At 44.9% G+C, this 23,870-nt stretch overlaps 1 protein-coding gene across 1 annotated transcript; it reads right to left on the bottom strand.

The window, feature by feature from the left end:
• Positions 1 to 240: 240 nt before the first annotated feature.
• gipc2 (GIPC PDZ domain containing family, member 2) lies at positions 241 to 23,072 on the bottom strand. The gene is made up of 6 exons (XM_036554967.1): positions 22,516 to 23,072; positions 11,847 to 12,032; positions 8,013 to 8,193; positions 2,986 to 3,098; positions 2,371 to 2,452; positions 241 to 1,851 (listed from the first exon to the last, which is right to left on the bottom strand). Exons 1-6 carry the CDS (start codon positions 22,786 to 22,788, stop codon positions 1,700 to 1,702), a joined length of 987 nt encoding a protein of 328 aa, XP_036410860.1. The 5' UTR covers positions 22,789 to 23,072; the 3' UTR covers positions 241 to 1,699.
• Between the last annotated feature and the right edge of the window lie 798 nt (positions 23,073 to 23,870).

Here is a 23,870-nt window from a genome sequence, read left to right as displayed (position 1 = left end):
ATGAATATATGTTAATTATAATTTTTTCAAATGTGATTGACAGCAAATGAAAACAGCTCATTAGTAATTTTCTGTTGAAATGTAAATGATATTGTGCATTAGCAGCTGGTTTGACTTCCTGTGGAGAAACCAGCATGACACATTCTTCAATCAGAATAGATTTTCGATACCGAAGATAAAAACACACGCACGCACACACGCACGCACAGACAATCATACACACAGTTGGGTTTCCTCCTCTAGATCAATTTCAATTAGAAGCTAAGTGCATTTTTTAAACTTCAAAATTCTCGAACCCATTTTCCTCACCTTCAGTCTATGGAACTGGAAAATCTCTAAGTTTAGCAAAGCACAACACCTTTGTCTCGCTTTTTTCATTTTAGTTCTCCTTTTTAATAAACAATCATCCCTTATGCATTGTTAAACACAATGTGTAACGTGCCACAACTTGTACAGTAAGAGATGGGACACCAGAGGTTCTAAAGCAATTCACTGCATTCACCTGTAGCAGTGAACCAGCAGGTGGTGCTTCAATGGGAGAGTACTGTTAGCTTTCACCTGGAATTGTAGTGTTACCCTGGACACATGAATGACTGGAACTGACCAGGATCCTCTTGTGACATCACACTAACCCTGTTTGGGGGCGTGTCACAGCCAGTCAGCCTATAAAACGGAGGAATCATGATTGATAAACTTTATTCATTCTAAATATAGAGCTCGACATCATAAAAATATTTTCCTGTTTAAAACATCAAATAGCCATTTATCAAACAAATAAATTAAGAGAGCAAAAAATAAGAATTTGTCTATTCTGGCATACCTCTATGTAAGGAACCTGTACAAGATGAATTTAAAATAAAAAATAAAAGGAATGTTAGTTAAAATCATAAATGTGGCATCACCTCTTTCTAGCTAATGTACCCATAAAAAAGGTCAATGAGACACAGAATAACACATGAGAATAACCAGTGTTCTACTGATACAGACGGTAAAAAGGCGGCACTGCTGGAGGAATGCTCTGGAATATTTCACAATATTGAAGTTCCACAGGCTTCAAAAAGACACCACAGCACCCAGCAAACAAAGACAAGCTGCAGGACAGTGGAATTACTTTGATGTCTTTCCATTTCTCTGCTCTCTCCCGCATAGTCAGTCGGGTTTGGCATGACAGGAAAGACTTAAATTTAGGTTACAAGAAGGACCCGATGCAGTTGTAAGAGCGAACCCCCCCAAATGAAAACAAGGATGTTAACATCACATAATGAAAGAACAGAGAGCTTTCTATCTGAGAGAGGAACATTGAATGACTCTTTACAGAGACGGTGTGATAGGGACTGGTCATTACCTGCTGCGAAATAATTTAATGTGTGTCTGGGTCTTCGTGATTTATGTTAATACAGTGAGAGCTTCCTGAAGGTATGTGCCCACTACATCCAGTTCATTTAAGGAATTAAAAAAGACTAACAGAATAAAGTGAGTGTATGTAAGAGAACAGTACCCTTCATGACCAGCAAGTACCGGTATCAACACAGTGCCAAAAACAAAATGCACGGGATAAAAAATAAAAACATTTGTGGTCTTTGTGATATTGCAAGACTAACACTAAAAAGTGTGTGATACAAAAAAAAAAAACAAAAAAAATCCCAAAGCACTGCTTTCTGTCCGCTTCTCCTGATCGCGGGTCTGTCCGTCCCCCGGCTCAGAAACGCCCCTGCTTGGCGTCTCCGATGGCTCCCCAGACGTCGAAGACAAACTCGTCGGGGAAGGCGAAGTCGCCGAGGGCTTCGTCTAGCGCCATGGCGAACTCGTCTGGGTTCTTCTTGTCCTTCCCGACCTCCACCATGGTGGCAGCTGGAAGAGAGGAACGAGAAGGAGAGGTGAGACTTTTACACAGGGAGGGGGTGTGGCAAACAAGAAGGGGCGTGGCATTACTGGGGGAGGGCCACTTTGAGGAAGGAAGGTCATTCCAGAGCATCTATTGACTGGCATCTCTCTTCCAAAGCGTTTCTTCAGGTCACCTGTACGTCACATGTTCATTACCAAGACATTACAGTGGTAAAATATTCATAACGAACTGGGCAGCAGTTTACAAAGTTACTGGTTACTGGTCCGTGCTGGCGCACTGCTTCTGTATCATTGGGCAAAGTACATAACCCAGAATTGCCTCAGTAAATATCCAGATGTAATATCCGCATACAAAAATTGTGAGCTAAGTAAGTTGTTCTGGATAAGAGCGTCTGCTAAATGACAATAATGTAATGTAAATTCACAGATGATGATAACAGTCTGGCTGTGTAATTTCATGACCTTTTGCACTGGCCCAAATCACGTAACTTCGCAAATCACTTGCGTTTGCTGGCCTTTACCCACCCAGTTCAGTGTCTCGGATTCCCATGTAGCTCTCTAAAAGGTCGTCCACCTTCTTGACGGCTTTTTCTTCAAACTCTGTTGGCTGGGGACAAAAAAATCAGTTTTAAAAAGATTAAAGCATGACATATTACAAATCTCCCCACAGAAAAAAAACCACCAAATCAATGTGTACCTTCTTTCTGCCACATCAGGTTACCTCAAAAAAGGGCTCAGACTTTTTAAAAAATTAATTGCATTAGTTTACCTGTTTCTTATACAGCTCAGTCTGTGTGGGAATAGAATTATCTTGTCTCAGCAGTGAGTAATGCTTAGATTTTCTCCATGTTTCTAACAATACACCTAATTAGACTTCTTTTTGGCTTAGCAGTCACGCATGAACAAACAGCGTCTAACAGTACCCTTCCCAGTAAGAAAGCACATTTTTTCTTTTTTCTTTTGCAACCACCCATTTCAAATGAAATAAGCAATTTTCATTTCATTTTATCCCACTAAGACTGGATGTTCATGTTTTCCAGGTAATCACGGACATAGTTTAATTTTACCCGCGAGGTAGCGGTGACCCCTGCAAGAAAATGGTGGTTTGAGTTGTGAGATTCTGCGGATGAACTGGCTCACCATTTCCTCCACGGTGGCGGGCCCTTTCGACCGAAGCCTCAGCGTCCCTCTGCCCGTGGCGATCTTGCTCTCCCCAGCCGGCTTTGTGCCCTTTGACCTCGGCTCAAGCATTTCTGTCAATCCAAAGACATTACATTACATTATTGTCATTTAGCACATGCTCTTATCCAGAGCTGCTAACATAGGTCACAATCTTTACACGTTATTTATCCATACAGTTGGATACTTACTAAGGCAATTGTGGGTTAAGTACCTCGCCCAAAGGTACAGCAGCTGTGCCCCAGCAGGGAATTGAACCAGCAACCTTTCAGTTACAAGCCCTGCTCCCTACCGCTATATGACACTGTCACTTCACTCAGGCTACAAATAGGACCCATGAAGATTCACATGTAGATCGGCCGCTACGTGCCATCAGAAAATATTAAATGAATCACATTTACAACAAAGAGGCTGAGCGCCCTCAGCTTTCACCATATTCATAATTACTGACAATTCCCTTATATTCTCAAAGCAACAGTGGAATTAGAGTCCCAACATGAGAGACATAAATTACATAAAACTGCTATGGGTGTTTTTTTAACAAGTCAACTTCTTATGCCGCTGAAATAAAGGAAAACGACTATGTTAGAATAGTAAAATGTTAAATGCTTAAATTTGCTAAATTTGCTACACAAAAGTTAAAGACAAAGGGAATGGAATTTGACCGCATCTAGGCCAAAAGTAAGGCTGGCTCAAGGCCTTTAACCAGCAGAATGTGGATTCAGACGACCTGGACCATCACAAAACGCGGGGGAATAATTACTTACATTTTGTCACCTCAGGGCGCTAAACACAAAACCAGCCCGCTTCTCCGGCAGCTAATGGCCATGAGATAAGAGCCTTCTCTGCAGGGACACTGTGACCAAGACACCGGTCGGGTAATGCAGTAAGAGGTCGGGCAGCGTACGAGCGGTACCAGCACCCTCTGAAAGATGGGGCCATTAAGAGAGTGAGAAATCCTCACAGGTGGGCCGAGAGTGAGAAGTCCCCACAGGTGGGCCTGTAATACCCTGTAATACTGTCTATTTGCAGGTTACTGTTGTTCTCCTCATTGCAACAGGCCTGTATTTTTTAGCTTGATTACCACCCCGGTCAGTCCCCCCCAGTTCTACTTCATATGGTGTTCCTTTTCAAACACTTACATTCGGCCATTTCGCTGTGAGGTCAAGTAATTCAGAGCAACCAAGAGGGCTGTCTTAACCTGCCAGGCATCCATAGACTAAAGCACTTATTGGAAGTTAATTGATTTGAAAATCATTTTCCTTCCTGGAAGGTCAGAGAGAGGGTAAGTGCCTTCATAATTAATACATCAGCAGGATCATTCATAAAAAAGCCCTCATTTAGACTGCAGCCAGAATTAATCGGAGCTATGACGCACACCGGGTGGAAACGACCGACCAAACACATTAACACACCTCTCATCTTTTGGTTATATTCTCCAATACCTGAGAGAGGAACACTCCACTTCTGGTTATATTTCAAGTCAGCATGGCAACAAGAGACACTTTTTTAAAACGGATTGCTCTCTTGACAAGGGGGAAATAGAATGTCACGAAAAAAAAAAACAAAAAAAAACTAATAACCGCTTTCAGACAAAAGTGCTTCATGTCCAGCACAGACAGTTAAGGCATTTGTTCCGGGCATTAGGTGACGATGACGGGGAGCCCACAGCAGCGGAGCAGATCGGCTCCACTTTGCCGGGGGGGGGGGGGGGTGGATGAGTCAGCCAGGTTTCACTGGCTGGTGCACCAAGCTAATGCCCTCATGGCCCTTACATTCTTCACAAGCCCTATGCTGAAGGTAGCTGGCTGTTTTGAGCTAGAAAATTGGAAGTGGCTAAAGTGTTTCATGCTCGATCCTGTGGCTCAGGTTCGAACTGGGGTGTGTCACTTGGTGACAGTGACCAACATCCCATATTCCCACAGGATAAGGGTGGGTAGGTCAGCCAGGGCTTCCTCATCTCCCTGCTCTCAGGTGACTAAGAGTCGCTCAGATGACATCAGTGTCCTCCAATAAGCAGCTACATTACCTTACATTACATTATTGGCATTTAGCAAATGCTCTTATCCAGAGTGATTGACATCAATTATAGGTTTTTTGCAAAGTAAATTGTACATTTTTACAATTGTACTATCCATTTATGCAGCTGGATAGTTACTGAGGCAATTCTGGGCTAAGTACCCTGTTTCTGGGTTAAGTACCTTGAGTCCTGCTTCTTAACCACTATGCTACACTGCAGCCCCCCACCACAGTGTGATGTTTCTTGCAAAAAATGCATGTGACAATACTGGGGGACTGCGTTCGTCTCACCTCGGTGCTTCTGCAAGTGCAGAGGGTGTCCCTGTAAGATGAGTCTTCTGTTCAACTGGCGATTCCCAAAATGGGTTTCATAAAAGAGGAAAATGCATTACAAGGCTGGAAGGTGGGAGCCCAGCACCCAAAAACCAATCCCACCCCCTGAGCAGTGGTTCACTCATTCACTCTACAAACCAGAGACAGACCTGCTTTTCCTGCCAGCCTGTAGTGTAATGTTTACTCTTGGCTGAACAAGGTAGCACCATCTTACACACTGGATGATGAAAATTTCTGCTACCGGTTTAGACTGGATGCACGGAAATAGTTTTATGAGCCCTTCTAGGAAGACTGTGTTCTGGTCTTTGTGACCGGACAGGACAGAGGAGTCACACAGAATGAGGACACACCAGAAAAGCCCCTCGTTCTCAAGAACACTCACATCTTGCTCATCTTTCCCCTCTCACGTCACAGTTAGCCAGGCCTCTGAAATATGGCTACCTCTGCATTGCTACAGGTTTCGGAGAAAGGAAGCTTGCCAAGCCGCCATAATATGGCTTAACTATGATGCACAGCCTCTGGCATAACTGCAAGTTTTTTTGCAGACAGGAAAGTTTTGTCTGTTCATTTACACTGACTGGGTACGTGACACATAAGCACGGAGTGTGAAGATTCTACCTCAGAGCCACAAAGCTGCACATTAAATTATTAGAACTGGAACAAAACCTGAAGGCATCTATACTAAAAAAAAAACACAGATCTGACAGGTTGATCAAGTGAGAATGACTAGACAAGGGTTATAATTTAAAAGAGTCACGCTGTCATACTGGGAGAAGTGGCTTCCAAAACAGCACAGTAATGTGAGCTAGAAGTATGGTGAACTTAAACACCGAAGAAAGAGCATAAATGAAACAATGTTTCTTTATAAAATTACAGGACATTACAGGGATACTTTGCTCACTTCTGATAATGCAAACACTGCACTTCTTCACTTTTATCGGCTGTTAAATCTGCAGTGAACAGGCCGGAGAAGGAGAAGACTGGGGCAGACACAGTGAGCACATTTTTAGAGTTGCACCTTATGTGACTCCTTTAGTTAAATCCCAGCTGTTACCAGAGGCATGTGGATGTCTGACAGTCGGTGAGGAGTGATGAATGGGTTGGAGTGAATCTCTTTTAGATACTCGAATTCTGCAGCATCTGTGGGACACGTAAACGCACAGCCTTGTCACACACAGCCTGGAAAAACACCGCGTGTCTGATGACAAGAAGAAGGTGTCTGGCTGGCAAATGGTAAGGGGTAGTAAGCGAAGGGTTTTTATGACACCCAAACACACACAGACACACAAACATTCATACATGTATTAACCACGGGTGTTATCCATTCAAAATCCATGAACCACTTCAAGAGTGGAGCAGTTATGATATTGTCTGAATTGAACCAATAAAAGAACATTACTCCTTTTGACTATTCTATTTTTCCACTGGGGGTCATCGATGGTAGCTCCTCCCATTATAGGGTTCAGGAAGTCCCATGTACTCAAAGCACCATAGCCAAAAGTTGAACCTTCACTGCTGCCAGCTCCAGTAATTACTGGCGGTGACGCTGTCTTGACTGTGCATACTCACAAATTACACACTAGATTAAACATTTGGCTAATTCTGCACAAACATTACATTCTAGATTTCTTCCATTCTAGAATTCATCACTGAGGGCATAATTGGTCAATACTGTACTAATAATGAAGATGTTTGTGCAAAGGGGATTTGGTCCCAAAGCAAAACAACCACCGCTTCATAATAAAGTGCAATAACCTAATAAATGAGTGATGACTACTAACATAATAATGCTATAAATATGTGCGATACATCAAATAAATGCAACAAAGCGGGGGTTTCAGTGGCGCTCTGTGACCCAGGAACAGAGAGTGAAGCCAAGAACAAGTGCTGCCTGGCATGAAGATTTAAAACCGCAAACTGCTAACTCACAAACGGCTAGGGTTTTGTGCATTTTACATATCGCGTAAACAAATGACATACACGAGAAAGCCTCACGGATGTTCAAGGAACACAAATGAACTTGCTTGAGCAAGAATGACTGGCACACCCTGCCCCTGGCAGCCCGCTGACTCTCACTTGCTCTTGTGTGTGTGACAGCAATGGGTTCCTCACACACATTGCCCTGCACAGAAACAGTGCCTGTGTGCGCAGGGATTCCTTTCATAACCGCAGGCACCTCTTCCACGGAACCGTGAACCAGAAACCTTTCACTCGCGAACGTTACGTCTTGCTCTCGCTGCTAGACGCTCGAAGCCGCCTGCCGGTTGCCTGGCTCTCGGTACGTTACCCTTACATTAAAAGTTCCGTCCCCCGCACTGCTGAACCTAAAGTTTCCAGACAAAGGCAGGTGCTTATGAATATTCATGAGCTGCGAGACTTTGCTTTTGGCGCTGATTCTAATCACCGCCGATGTTTTGAACCAACGTAATCGGCAATCGCTCAGAATCAAAACAACTCCGAGGCCTGCCAGCTCATGAATATTCAGCGTTGGATACGGAGAAGGGTCTTCACTCAGGACTTTTTCTTTAATTTTTTTATTTTTCAGCAGTGTGGAATGCAGAGGTCCAGGAAAACGGAGCTCTGCGTGTTTTTTTCGGGGGGCGCCCGGTCGCCTGCCGGGCCGCGGCCGCACTCACCGAAGGCCTTCATGGGCTCCACCAGCTTGAGCGTAAAGGTCTGGTCTCGGGGCAGCTCCTTCAGCATGCGCGCCACCTCGTAGTGCCGGCTGCCCACGATGTTGCGCCCGTTGATGCACTCGATGTGGTCGCCCACGCAGATCACCTTCACCCCGTCCACCACGCTGCCCTCCTTGATGCGCTGCGACACGCAGAAAGAAAATAAAATTTAGTCAGGTTGCACAAGGCGTTCAGGCACGTCACGTCTGGTCACGGTGCTCATGGGTAACAGGGGACAGCCCAGATACACCTGCATACCGGATATACCTCTCTAACTGGGGGGTAGTGGAGCATCGTGGCAAGGAGCAGGGCTTGTCACTGAAAGATTGCTGGTTCGATTCCCACTGGAGCTGCTGCTGTACACCTGGGCAAGGTACTTAACCCACAATTGCCTCAGTAAATACCCATTTATACATCTGGTAACTATACCAGATGTATAAATGGATAACATGTAAAAATTGTAACCAATGTGAGTTACTCTAGATAAGAGCATCTGCTAAATGACAGTGATGTAATGTAATGAAATGTTAATGTCTTTGGACTGACAGAAATGATTGCTCCGAGGTCAAAGGGCACAAAACCTGCTGGGGAGAATGTCAGTTACTCTGGATAAGAGCATCTGCTAAAAGACAATTAGGCATGTCTGGTCACAGCGTTCACGGGTAACAGGGGACAGGAGTTCTTTAACAGCCCTACATACCAGACATACCAGATACACCTCTACCTGTGTGTAGACATGAGTTTGATGAGCGGAGTTTCCCCAATCCGACCTGTACAGCTAGCATGCATGACTCCAGCATTCAGTTCCTCTTCACTCAGCTCCTTCTCACTCCTCCTTGGGCTGTAACGGTTTTACCGAGCTGTTTACCTTGGCCACTAAGATACACCCGACTGAGTTCAGGAGGTAAAATGCAAATGTTTGGCAGGAGTCCTAAAAGGAGGGGAATTCGAAAGCTGGTTTATACATTCCTGGGCTGTCTCCAGCCCCAGACCTCACTTCCCACCAGAGTTTCTGTAAAATATTTACTGTTGCCTTATTGACCTGGCCCCCTTGGAAACACTGTCTAAATCTACTGCTCACTAAAAGGCTACCACAAACCAAGCTTTCTCAGGTTGCCTGTATGCGTATTAGGAATCTGAGCATCAGTGGTTATTCAACAATTGCAAATCATTGATTTCATGTTCAGGAATACCATACTGTAACTCTCGAATGACCTGATATTTATTTTGATTAACTTGTATGGCACTAGGACAAAACAAGATACAAATGAATATTTTTATTAAGGTCAGTGTTGACCTGTAAGAAATTTGTTCACTATATACTCTTTACCAACCATCTTTCCCAGTTCCTGAGGCCACAGCAAAAACATGTCACAGCTCCTGGGCTACTGATTCAGAAATCTGCACCTCTTCAATAATAATAAAAAAAAAATCTTCTGCTTATACTTCTGCTTTGCATCGTTTTGGGAATAATAAAAAAATGACTGCATATGCCCAACTGTCTGAAATCCCTGTACTTTGTTAAAACAAGCCCCCAGCATGTTTTGATGAAATCTTAGGCAAACTTCCTCCTAATAAAATATTCCGATTACACCACGGAGAAAATTCTTGCATGAACTTGGTTGCTAGTGACACCTGGTGGTCAAAACTGAAAATGCAGCCAGTGACGAAAGTAGGACGTGCTGTAGGTCACAGAGAACGTTCCACTTCCCCCGCGAAAAATCGGTGCGATGCTTTTTAATTCATTTCATTTATTCGTGAAGCAATTGCGAGAGTACAGCCAGGAGTGCAATACTTTCAATTAATGCTTGGATTAAAAGCTTAGACACTTTAATGCATCTTTCTGTCTGAGTCTAACGCTCGGACGCAGTTCTATTAAGGGTGTCATGCTGTTCCAGTCGTCGGGCTACCTTGCACAATCTGTCTGGGAATATTGCCCTGTTGAATTTGAATTATTACTCTGATAATAGTATTATATAATATTCCGTATTAGTATTACATATTGAGAATTAGGCCTCTGAATGTAATTACAAAGCAGAGATAAATATCTTGGCAATGATGTATTTTTTCTCTTTCCCAGTTTTTAAGAAAATGAGAGATAATGTAATCCATATGTGGTTTAATACATCGTACCTTTCAACACTCAAAGTGTTACTTTTATGACAGAAATTCACTTCCTTTGTTACATTTCCATAGTTCCGTTTGTACCCACACCAAACATAAAATATTGAGAATGATGATCTAAAAAATACATTCTTTAAGACAATGTATTTAAAGGATGCAAATTGTTGCTGTTTTCATGTATTGAAATACATTTTTTGCTTTGTATTGATTTATTTTAAGGGTATTTGCAGTATATTCTTTGGCTGAACAACATATTTCTCTATATATTACAATATATTTAATTTTCATACAGGACAATCTCTCTTTGTCCTAAAGCCACAAGCGGTGCTAAATATTCCAGCTGAAGAGAGAGCAGCCACCCTGGTCAGCACGTACTCATCTCTGTGTAAGCAATCAGCCCATTATCCTTCCCTCACCTTCCCCCCAAAGAAAACCCAACAAGAGGCAGGTTAATTAAAGCTACGCTTGCTTCAAAGCCTTTCAGCACGAAGCTGACAGGAGAAATTTACAATGCAGATTTCTTCTGTGAATGAGCTTTCTCGGCCTGTGTGCTTTCCTAGCTTTACATATTTATGATCTACTTAAGACTTGTTCTTTTTGGGTATGGTTTTTCAAGGCTGCCTGTTTGAAGATGCTGAGGATGCTGGTGATACAGGACTTCTGTCTGCTACAGCAGCTGTACTGCTGCTACTAGCACACAGGGTGGCGCCATTGAGCTGTTTTTCTCTGTCCCTCTGAGAATGTGTAGCACTGACTGCTCTTTCCTGTGCGTTTCTATCCTCGTGAAAGTACAGAGCCGTGCTCTGGTTGGATGAATCTGTTGCCATCTCTGCCTGGCTTTCATCTGGGTTGTCTCGTCTTTAAGGAGGAAGAATCCTGGCTATTTCAGATACAGAAACATATATAAGAGAAATAAATTTCAAACCTTTTAAAGCAGAAAGTACCTCTGGAGCCACAAATATACAGATTATAACTGCACCATGACCAGTGAATATGTGCATGCACTTGTCATTTTGGTAGTGGATCAGGGCCTTATTTTTCTGAGGTCCCCTTAACTCCTCCTGGCAGAGAAGACAGTTTTATCCTTGTGTGCATTGTCTTCAGATTTATCAGCAACTGAACCATAAAGGCAGATCATTTTAAGATCAAAGATCATTTCTGGGCCTCTAGCTCCTCCCCACATGCAGTGGAAGTAACCCTACGGGACATGGGAGTGCCACAACACCCATGTCTGATGCGGGAAGACCCCGCTCTTTCCACAAAGTGTCTTGTGACAGTCAGACTGTAACAGGCTTTACGCCCTTTTGTCTCTTTCATTACTGAAACCTGATCCTATAATTTCTCACATTTATATCCTGGCTGGAATGTCCTCATCCAAGTCTACATGTGGGGATCCTAAGTGATTAACGTTCTGTAAATTACATTGTGAGAATGTGATTAATTTTCAGATGCTATACTTTTCTGACTAGTGACTTGCACTGTGAAGCACTTGAGGCTACAGTTTCGTTACATGGGAGGTGCATTACACTACATTACATTACATTACATTCATTTAGCAGATGCACTTATCCAGAGAGACTTCCAACACACTTCAATACAAATAATGTTTGTAATACTAATAACAACTACTATAGTGGTGATGATGATGATAATGATGATGATTACTGTTACCTTTATGAAGGCGTATCCAGCTCCATTGTCTGTAATGGTGAGTCCCAGGGCATCCTCAGCCTTGAACACCTCCACCTCCTTCTTGAGCCCTTTTATATGGGCGAAGATGAAGTCCTCCAGGCCGATTTGCCCCCCCAGGAGCCTCTCCATGTCGATCTTGTGAGTGTTCAGCGTGCAGAAGAGAATCTGTTCAAGAGCACACGACTGGCATTTACTTCAACATATTTACAACACATTTTTCTTTGGAACAACAATAACGTTCTTTTTTTAAAACTGTCCAGAAATACAGGGTGTTCTGGGGAAAAAAAAAACCAAAAACTCAAAAGGTCACACTTTCTTTTCATTGCTATCCCCACTCTGACATCAAAGAACACAAAATCATATTATGGCAGCTGGTTCTGCTACATAATCACTGGATATCTCATCAATAAATGAATTACGGTAGAAGAAAGTTACTGGCTGTGGATCAGTGTGAACTCCCTTGGACCCTAAAACAAACATATCAAGGTAGTGAAAATGTCTTTTTTTAAAAAAACATATTTAGACAATATTTACACTACTTCAACAGCAAAAATATTCCCTGAAGTCATATCATGGACCGTGGAGTTGTACCTCATTGCTGCTGATCTTTACATGACTCAGCAATGAGAAGCGTTGGCTTGTGCAACCACCGCTGTGTGTTTTCACCGCAGCTGGACCGGTTCCATATGCCCCACCGATGGCACACCCTTCCCGGCCTCAGCCGCCATAAAGCATTCTCTCAGGGTAAAGGCCAGCCGCACCGTAAGCACTTGTGATAGACAACAGCCCCTCCTATTCTTTCCACTGCATGTGTCTTGTTTAGTCTGAGCGTTATCTACACAGCTCAGTATGACAGTGAGCGTTAACAGGCCTCGAGACGGAAAGCGTATGGCGAATACGTCACCGCCCCCATCTGTGAAGGATCCTGGGAGCAGCTGGGAGCAGCTGACCAACCACAGACAGACTGACCAATCACAGATATACCGAGCCATCACAGACACACTGAGCAATCATAGACAGATTGACCAATCACAGACAGACTGACCAATCACAAACGGACTGACCAATCACAGACGGACTGACCGATCACAGACGGACTGACTGATCACAGACGGACTGACTGATCACAGACGGACTGACCAATCACAGACGGACTCACATTAGGGCTACATTAGGCTGCCATAGCAACTGCATGGATTAAAAAAAAGAGAATGCAAATTAATCCCATCCTAATGTATTACCCTGCCCATTAATAGCCGAGGTTCCTGTTACCCAGTGTTTCTCTGATATAAATCCTTCACTACACATTCCACTTTAGATTGCAGTCATGCCATGCAGGACATTCAGCAGGCTAATGTAAAACTGTCAGGCTTCAACCCACCCGCAAAAACACAACCTGCGTTTCTGTGCTGTCAGACACTGACAACTCTATAATAAGCTACACAATATTACAACTCCGTATTGCTATGCATGCTCCTGTAAGGCCTTCCAAACCACCCTGAGGGAGGCCATGGATAATGTGAGTAAAATGAGACCTAACGAGGCAAGGGGAGGCAAGGCTCTGACCCACACTGCCCTGAGGGGGGCCTTCCCCACCCCCCTGATAGTGGCCTTCTGCAGCATAATCAAAATCTCTGTGAAGGCACCATACTCTGACCCACAGTGGCCTGAGAGAGACCCTCAGTGGAGTAATTGGGATCTCTCTGTGAAAGAGCCGGGCTCTGACCCACACTGCCCTGAGAGAGACCCTCAGTGGAGTAATGGGAATCTCTCTGTGAAAGCACCAGGCTCTGACCCACACTGCCCTGAGAGAGGCCTTCAGCAGAGTAATCAGGATCTCTCTGTGAAAGCACCAGGCTCTGACCCACACTGCCCTGAGAGAGACCCTCAGTGGAATAATGGGGATCTCTTTTTAAAAGCGCCGGGCTCTGACCCACAGCGCCCTGAGAGAGACCCTCAGTGGAATAATGGGGATCTCTTTTTAAAAGCGCCGGGCTCTGACCCACAGCGCCCTGAGAGAGACCCTCAGTGGAGTAATGGGGATCTCTTTTTAAAAGCGCCGGGCTCTGACCCACAGCGCCCTGAGAGAGACCCTCAGTGGAGTAATGGGGATCTCTTTTTAAAAGCGCCGGGCTCTGACCCACAGCGCCCTGAGAGAGACCCTCAGTGGAGTAATGGGGATCTCTTTTTAAAAGCGCCGGGCTCTGACCCACAGCGCCCTGAGAGAGACCCTCAGTGGAGTAATGGGGATCTCTTTTTAAAAGCGCCGGGCTCTGACCCACAGCGCCCTGAGAGAGACCCTCAGTGGAGTAATGGGGATCTCTTTTTAAAAGCGCCGGGCTCTGACCCACAGCGCCCTGAGAGAGACCCTCAGTGGAGTAATGGGGATCTCTTTTTAAAAGCGCCGGGCTCTGACCCACACTGCCCCGAGAGAGACCCTCAGTAGAGTAATGGGGATCTCTTTTTAAAAGCGCCGGGCTCTGACCCACAGCGCCCTGAGAGAGACCCTCAGTGGAGTAATGGGGATCTCTTTTTAAAAGCGCCGGGCTCTGACCCAGACTGGCCTCTCCATTGTGTTCCTTTTGTGTACGGCCGGCACTCTGCACACATCAGCTGACGCACACAGCAGCGTTGCCCCTGGTTACCGGAGCTCAAAAAAGGACAGGATTAAGAGGAGGGATAGAGTGCGTGCATGAATGTGTGTGTGTGTGTGTGCGTGTGTACATATGCAGGAGTATATGTGAGTATGTGTGTATGTGTAAGTGTGTGTGTGTGTATGTGCGTGTGTGTGTACACATGTAGGAGTGTGTGTGAATATGTGTGTATGTGTGTATGTGTAAGTGTGTGTGTGTGTGTGTGTATGTGTATATGTGTGAGTGTGTGTATGTGAGTGTGTGTATATGTGAGAGTGTATGTATGTGTGTGTGTATTTGTGCATGTGTATATGTGTGAGTATGTATGTACGTGTGAGAGTGTGTGTATGTACGAGTGTGTGTGTACGTGTGAGAGTGTGTGTACGTGTGAGTGTGTGTGTATGTATGAGTGTGTGTGTACGCGTGAGTGTACGTGTGAGTATGTGTGTACGTGTGAGAGTGTGTGTACGTGTGAGTGTGTGTGTATGTATGAGTGTGTGTGTACGTGTGAGTGTACATGTGAGTATGTGTGTACGTGTGAGAGTGTGTGTACGTGTGAGTGTGTGTGTATGTATGAGTGTGTGTGTACGTGTGAGTGTGTGTGTATGTATGAGTGTGTGTGTATGTGTGAGTGTGTGTGTATGTATGAGTGTGTGTGTGTATGTGTGAGTGTGTGTGTACGTGTGAGTGTGTGTGTACGTGTGAGTGTGTGTGTACGTGTGAGTGTGTGTGTATGTATGAGTGTGTGTGTATGTATGAGTGTGTGTGTATGTATGAGTGTGTGTGTACGTGTGAGTGTGTGTGTACGTATGAGTGTGTGTGTATGTGTGAGTGTGTGTGTATGTATGAGTGTGTGTGTATGTGTGAGTGTGTGTGTATGTATGAGTGTGTGTGTGTATGTGTGAGTGTGTGTGTACGTGTGAGTGTGTGTGTACGTGTGAGTGTGTGTGTACGTGTGAGTGTGTGTGTATGTATGAGTGTGTGTGTATGTATGAGTGTGTGTGTACGTATGAGTGTGTGTGTACGTGTGAGTGTGTGTGGCGTCAGAGCGGATGCTCCTCTCCGTGATACTCCCGCTCTCCCCGCAGGGCCGTGCTGAATGGAGAGCTGGAGTAAATGCAGCCGGCTGGTGGGAGGAATCACAGCAGACACCCACCCACAGTTACACATGATGCAACCGGATCAGCTCCCCGCGGCCCACCCCTCCCACCCCGACACGCCGGCCTCTCCACGCGCACACACACACGCGCTCACACACCCCCGGCACCGCCAGGCACGGCCGGGACGCAGTCACCGAACGCCTCTCTCCTCCGCTGCCCTGACGCACAGCCGCCGCTCCTGCACCTACGCTCTGAGGTGTCGGAACACTCCCGCCTGCCATTTCAGGCATAGCGGCTCTCACAGCTCAATTATAGCACAAGCCATCAGGACACCACTCTCCGCCTTCTCTCACCCTGTTTTTAGCTTTAGGTTTTTTTTTTGGTAATGTGGTTGTGGCTGTGGGTTTTATTTTATTTTTTTGATTTTCTACAAAGCGTCTTAAACCTGTCCCTGGCAAAGTGTGTTCACCTGGCCTTTGTACTTGGCACAAAGTGCACAAATACATCAGAGCAAACCCGACACACGAGAACGAGGGTGACGTCAGTGGCCAGAGTCGCAAATTCAAAAAATCAGTTTGTAAAGAAAACAACAGATATTTACATTTACATTCATTCATTTGGCAGACGCTTTTATCCAAAGCGACTTACAAGTGAGGCAGAGTACAATACGAGCAAATAGCCATATAAGGAGTCAACAATATTAGTAGCAAAATACTGTTCTTGTACTGGTGAGAGGCATTTGCGTGGATCCTGGATTACCACGTTAGTAAAATATTTCCTTATATTAAGTACGCAGCCTGTTTTTTCATGAAAGGCTAAACCAATGCTGTAATGAGGTTAAATGCTGACTACACAGAAGCTCCGCAGTCTTGCACAGCAAAGCAATAAGAGGAGGACTTTACCAAGCAAAGTGCATGAGACATTACAAAAACACTAACTTATGAAATGAACACGCAGCTGTATCTGGAGCCAGCCAGTTAAACCTGTGAACTATTTCCCTAATGTTTAACCGGGGGGGGGACGGTTAGTAATCTGTATCATGTTGGGGGTTTATTGTACAGAAAAATTTCAGTTCACAATAATGTAAAATCACCGAGAGTGTAACAGGTGGCAGTACGGTATTATGGTTAAGGAACAGGCTTTTCCCCAGAGAGCCGCCAACTCATTTACAAATGGCAATTCACTTATATCTTTAAGCAGTGTAGATAATCTCATCAGTTTGGGTAAATATCCAGTTGTAGAAATGCACAACAGATGGAAATGTAAGTTATACATCCACTCTGTGAGGACATACATACTCAGCAAAGAAATAACTATTAACCATTAACTACTTCACAAACACTTTTGTTAATCTGTCATCTCCAGTTACAGAAAGGAAAACTGCCACAGGAGTCAGCTGCTACCGTATCATGCCTTATTTTTTAATTGTTTTTTTTTTTTTTGAAAGCACGTAACTGATTCAAAGCAGCCAATATAAACAGCTGTACAAAGAGCCAACGCATTATGCAGACAGTATAAACTAGAATGTATAGAATCTCAGGACTGGGCGGAGCCTCCATTCAAAACCACAGGTGCAGAGAATCAAGCCCGCCTAAATGTTCGACATGTTTGGCATGTCTAAACACATACTCGTTAGTTTAGATTTACACCTACTATGCCGGGTATTTTTTCTTCAGAGGACTAGCAATGAATTTCACACAAGAACTGGCCATACACACATTTATGAAGTGTTCCATTTCACTGTAAATTATTTTCATGAACAGCCCACTACACACCATTGTTGATCCAGGGAGGAGAAATTCGTGGTATCACTCCACCTCACGGCTCCCCCATCAATGACATCATCCTTCAGACTGGTCACCCCTGGGATATCACCACATCCTCCACAGTCATTGTTAGCCAAACAGCGCGTAGTGAAAAACTGTGGCACCAAGGCAACCTTTTCAACTGCAGTGCAGCCAAGCACTCACCTATGCCTTGGTTACCACACCATGCCGCAGCTGTGGCTCAGGTCAAGCCTGCTCTCTGTCTCCAAGCACCCTGGTGTCGCTGTGCTGCTGAAACATGGGACGGAGGCAGGTGTGTCCTTGATGGGAAATGTGCGCTTTTTTTCCCCAAATTTCAAAAGGTGTATGCACAAGGCCAAGACAGCCTTGAGCACAGAAAGAATTAGCTGACCGTTAATCTGCTCAAGTGATATGAATGTAAACTAAGTTAAGCCCTTACTTACTGAAAGATGAATTGAGTGAGGGATTCAAAAAGCTGGAGAAGAAGAACTATGCAGGTGGCTATGATCATAATAATAATGATGATAGAGATAATAATGATGACAGAATTCACAGTAACTCCCAGAGAGCTTCTCAAAGAGAGACTGAGCCGCTCTCAGCCTTCAGGCAGAGGCCAGGCTCAGCTCTGAGCCGGGGGGAAGGCCCCGGGGGACTCTGTCCCCGAAGCGCTTCTCCCAGCGCTGGGACTGTGCCATGCGTCCAGGGCACATGCACGGCGCAGCTGCCGTGAGTGCTCAATTACCGCGGCGGGATTGTTTTGCTCCAGTGGAAGAGAACAAACCGCAAGGGGTGGCTACACACGGCCATTGTGTCAGGGCGACCCGCGAGGAAGCTCATTGGGTACCGCGACAAAGCGTGACTGCAGGGAGCCCAGCTACGCCGCTTCCTATCCAGCGGGCGCGGGGTGCTCTGGGGTACGCGCAAGCGTAAACACTGGAGATAAAGAGAGTACCATCCTGCGCGCATCCGATATGTTCCTAGTGCTGTATCACGCGTTCGGATCGAGCTCTGAGGCAGGTTAGACTCAGAGGTCCAACGGGGACGAAGCGTAACAAACTGACCCCACCCGGTAATGAGAGAGACTGCAGTGAAGGAGCACAGCTCCAGTCTTCTGGAGGGGGAGGGAGGAGGGGGGGTGTAGGGGGGGGATGGGGGGCGGGGATGGGGGGGGGGGGGTCAAAGCATTTCGGTCCCCATTCCATCCAAGCCATAAAAGGTCAACCCATTTCCTGCATTTAATCTCTCCTCTTTATTACACTGCAGAAAGCCTGTCACACAGCCATCTTCAGAGCAGGTCTGCATTATTACAGAAAGAGTTCAGAGAATGTACTGGATGTTTTGGATGTTGTACAGACTTATATGCCCCCAATCCTTTTGCGAATAACTTCAAATTAGATCTCTGGAGCTTACGTTTAGGGAGAGGAGGTAGGCTTCAAGTAAAATAAGCGGGATTCCGTGCTATAAGGCAATAATGTTTGCACCCTTAAGCCTTTCGAAATCCAAGTCTTACAAGTCTGTATCAATTTGGGGGGAATTGGCTAAGCCCCTCTTACTACAGAAATGTTAGCTGTGCTCGGGAATTAAGGCCATAAGCCGCAGAGCACAAACACACACACACACAGTCACACACACAAGGAAGGTTTACACTGATCACATACATGTCCTTTCTTGGGAGTGACTCAATACTGCACTCAAATGGAATAACTCAAATTAAGTCAAGTAAAACAAGCAAAACGGTGTAGAAGCAGCAAATATATTAGACCAGGAGAAGAAGTAAACAACAAAATGGGCTGGCATGAGCTCGGTCACCTTCGCTCTGACAGCGCCTCTCCTGCACTGCTCATGGAAATGAAGGCAAGCCACAGGTGAACGCTGATAATTTGCAGCTGTGACGCTAACCTGCCCAATGGCAGGCAGCTCTGACATTCAAACACTGAGCAAATTGTTTGCCAGCTGATAATGTCTATACAAAGGAGCAGCTTAACTGGGTAGCAACACACATAGCCACACCTGCGGTGAATGCTTCAGCAGCAGGAGCAATAAGCAAACTTTGACCGATGCAGTTTTTAAAAAAAAAAAAAAACTTCCGCTTTCTTCTAATCTGTCAAGACAACATTAAGTCTCACAGAATCCAAGGAAACCAAAGAATCCAGTGCATCCAAAAATTATTTGGCATGTGAATTCTTCCCTTGTAGCATCTCCTTTATACGAGCTCCAACTGAAGTGTACCATTTATAGATATCTGGAACGACCTTAATTATATCATCAGCTCACACAAGCGGAATACCCCCCCCCCTCCCATCCACCCACACGCACAGAAAACCGGAACACCGCTGCTAAAGGCTCATTCTGAACCCTGTCATGAGTACACTTGGAGTAAGCTTCTATGTACAGTTGAGATGCAGAAGGGAAACTCAGAACTCGGCAGAAAGCAGTGCGGCTGTGTAGCATAGTGGTTAAGTAGCAGGACTCGTAACCGAAATGTGGGTGGTTCGATCCCCGCTGGGACACTGCTGCTGTACCGTTGGGCAAGGTACTTAACCCAAAAATCGCCTCAGTAAATATCCAGCTGTATAAATGGATAACATTGTAACGAACTGCACTGGGTAAGAGCGTCTGCTAAATAATGTAATGTAATGAAACCGTATAAAACCAAGCGAGTTATGCAATGTAACAGTGCACTTGCATGTAACGGTGTGTGTAAACAAACAGCCACCACAGACAGTGACTGAAAGTCACAGTGATGAACATTTTTAACCATGCTCGCCAAAAAAAAAAAAAAAAAAAAAAAAACACCCCCCCCAATTCTCAGGAAATTCCTAACTTCCACTGGAAGAACCAGGTATGATTTACAAAGTGTAGAGGTGACAAAACCGCAGTCATGTGACCGCAGGGAGCAGCAGCTCTCAGGGAAATGGAGGGTGTAAAAACGACACGACAGTACATGTCTCACAAGGTCTTTATGCGCTTACTGTGCTGCCGTTTGGGCAGGGAGGCGCCCCTGAGGAGGTCTTGCTCGGACTTTATCTCCCTTGATTTGGGCTGTGCCCACCAGGCAGGATGGGAGGGGTTTCCTTTTACTGGCAGAGGGTCGCGGGACACCCCATGTCACTCATACAAGCCTAAGGCCTCACGTATTTACGCGATATGGGCAAGCGGGCGTCACACAAAACGCATCTCATGTGCACCGAAACCAGGGAGAATGGAGTTGCCAGGGAGCAAATTTACGGGACATTCTACACCCATACTCCACACTACACCCTTGCTGTTCCTCTCTGTAGATTTTGGCAAGGTGTCAGTGAACTCAATGTTCTTTGATTCTTGAATGGATGAAAAAAATCTGCAGTCAAAATTATTTGGCTCTGTACATGAGGAGAAGCACTAAAGCAGGACTTTTGGACAATGTTTAACCAAACAAATTCTGAATCAACTATCTGTATATACATGCTAAAATTCACCTTGAAATGGCCTCTCAGCTCTGATCTTCAGATCAGACTTATTACTGCCATATGTATGCTAAAAGCCAGAGTGGTCTTTACATGGGGCAAACTATGCAATTGCACAGGGCTCAGAGCAACCAGGGCCTGCCCAAGGGTTCAAAAGCATATATCTGTATTTGAATGCCTAACTGTAAAACTGTGAAGGTGTGTGCATGTATGTGCATGTATGTAGCAAGCCCTCTTAACAGACTATTTCACTCACAGCAAACGAGAGGTCAATGGTTTTTATTTTATTTAGGCATAGCAAGTATAACAAGCCATAAAACACGTCTATCCAAGACAAGCTCAAGAAAGAGAACGATGAGAGTATGTAAAGAATATCTGCCAAAATGAACCACATTTCTCTTACTGTAGTGTAGACAGTCAGGCAAAGGGCCTCATGCGTGGAGCCCCAGAAGAGCCAAGACTGCTACTCCCTCCAGGAGAAGCTTCACGAGGATGCTGTCATTTAAAAGATGTTGCCAGCACTTCATTCAAAAAAAAAAGTCCCTATTCCAAAATCAAGGCAGCGCTACCATTGCAGGGCAGAATGTCACATTACGCATATCCTGTCACGTATGGGCTGGGCCCTTAATGTTTACTGTCCTCAGGACTCTCCAGAGACGATTTCAATGGCGCCAAGCCTGTGGTAGTTGACAGACTGGTTTTGGGGGCGCTACCTCATGTATTTGTTTCTGTAATCACACCGGACCAATGGTGTCTCTTCGGTGTTTCCCCCGGCTAATACACCCTCATCAGGAAGCGGTCTGACCTGCATATCTAATCCTGTGGCAGGAGACAAAGCAGACCTGTCACTCACAGACGTTTTAAAACGCCACACAGTCTGGCCCCGGACAAAAGCTTTGAACTCACACTCGTTTATCAGGCCTTGTCCTCATCTTTCTCTTTTCTTACAAGGCTTTTAGCAAAGGGGGACAAATGAACTTCAGGACCTATAAATAGAAATCTATGAGGTTGCACATTTCTCACTTGTACTGGTGAGTATCTTAAGGGTAAAAAAGCACTCATGCATCCAAGGTTCAGCCCCACCACCTTAAAGTCATGGGTCCAATTGTTTTACAATCATCTGTCCACACAAAGATTTCACCGTGGAAACCTGAGTAAATACGTAGCTGTGTGAGTCACTGAAGGTGCTGGTGCCCTGCTACCAAAAGGAACATGTCTGTTCTCCATTTATGAATCCCTGACAAAAGCACTACCGTTCATAAACGTGGTCCAGAGTCCACTGGCAATTACCCTTTACCTCCTAGTTTATGAATAAAAAAGTTACAGTAACTAAGCATACTCGGTACAGAACGTTACGTTAACTCTCGCTTGTAATGAACCTTCTTATTGTGCTTACAACAGGGATGTAACTGTACATATATTCACCACTTCTAAGAGACAAAGTCGCTAAATGTGTTCTGTGATTTACCATGCACTTGTCTCAGCAGGTACCACCTTGCGCAACTTAGATGCCCGAGGCGCTATTTCAGGGGGCTTGGCTCTGTCCGATGCACGTCCGCAATAATAACCAATTCGAGTCAAAGCTGTTTATTCAATTCCATCTCTGCCATGTCGAAACAAAAAATAATAACCTCACATATGCGTAAATAAATAAATACCAAACAAATAAATGTACACCATACCTCCGGGGGACTTAAATTGAAAGCTTCTGCTATTTTTGCGTAGAGCTCCTTCACGTTTGTGAAACCCTCGATCCTGCCGGTTGGGCTACCGTGAGCGAGCTGCGTGTGGAACACCAGTTTGGGTCGCAGGTTGGGAGGCGGGGGTGGCAATCCGGCTCCGTTAACGACAGACTTAGCCCCGCTTCCACCGGGGAACCCTCCTACCTCCTCGTTCTCCACCAAATTCGAGCTCTCTCTCGACTTGTTTTTCTTTTTCCTCAGTCCCAAAGGCATCTTGGCACTTGTCGTAAGTCCGTAGCTGGCGAGGTAAACTTTCTTTGCAAACGAGACTTTGTTACAACATTTGAACCCACAACCGACTGCAAGATTCCCTGTTCTTAGCGCGAAGTTTCCTTTCCAGGTTCGACTTTGTTCTTCGACAGAAACTCAACCCTCACTTGCAAATAAAAAAAATCTAAATATTCAACAGGTGGGTGGCGATTGCGAGCGGTCTTCTCTGCCGTTTATCGACTGGCAAACTCTCCCATACACTGTGCTGATCGGCAAACAATAGCTACACTGTTGCAACATTATGAGAACGCAGGCGCAGTAGGGTGAGACTTGGGAGCGTTTGCCGTAAACGAGTACGTCATACCGAAACTTCTTTACCTGTCTAAGGTGATATTATGTCCTTATGGAGTCATACCCCTTCCTCTTCCTTTAGAGATTCAGCTGTACGGTTTCATCATGATGTTTAAACAAACCCATTTGAAACCACTTTTTCAGCTTGCAGCGGCAGGTGCAACATGTTTCGCGCAGTCGGTGCGTCAATCGCATGTAAATAATAGATGCAAATCTGTTTCAGGAAACCTACAAAATAGATCCTTACAAGATTCACAGCAAGAGAATTTTAAAATGTAGTTCATGACGTGATTTCAATGATCCCGAGTGTAGGCCTATTTAAGAAAGTTGGACGTCACGACAGGAAATTTTAAGATGTGCGATTAAATTATTTTATGATTAAATCGACACCCTGACCCTCAATGTGAATAGGCTTGTATAAACAATTACTGAATCCACCGGCTGTGTGGTGTGTGGGCCCTGTTCAAGTTTCGCCTTAGCCTATGGTAGCCAGTCACTTGGGTTTGAATAATTCCTGTGAATGTAATTCAAACCTTATAGCCAAGTATTCGTTACGAAGTTAGGCTATTATCAGTTGTGGTATCGAATGTGGTATTTTCGGTTGTGGATTCGTGTAAATTAACTGTCTGCATTTATAACTAGGGTTAACTTATAATACGTCGTTTATTCTGAAAGGTAGCTGCCTCGTGATTTAACTCCGAAATCTTCCATCTTTCACTGTGTCTGAAGAGGGT

Source organism: Megalops cyprinoides, chromosome 20 (assembly GCF_013368585.1).
Source record: "Megalops cyprinoides isolate fMegCyp1 chromosome 20, fMegCyp1.pri, whole genome shotgun sequence".
Classification (NCBI taxonomy): domain Eukaryota; kingdom Metazoa; phylum Chordata; class Actinopteri; order Elopiformes; family Megalopidae; genus Megalops; species Megalops cyprinoides.
The sequence above is the reverse complement of the archived record's forward strand: the minus strand, read 5'-3'. Positions and strand labels throughout refer to the sequence as shown.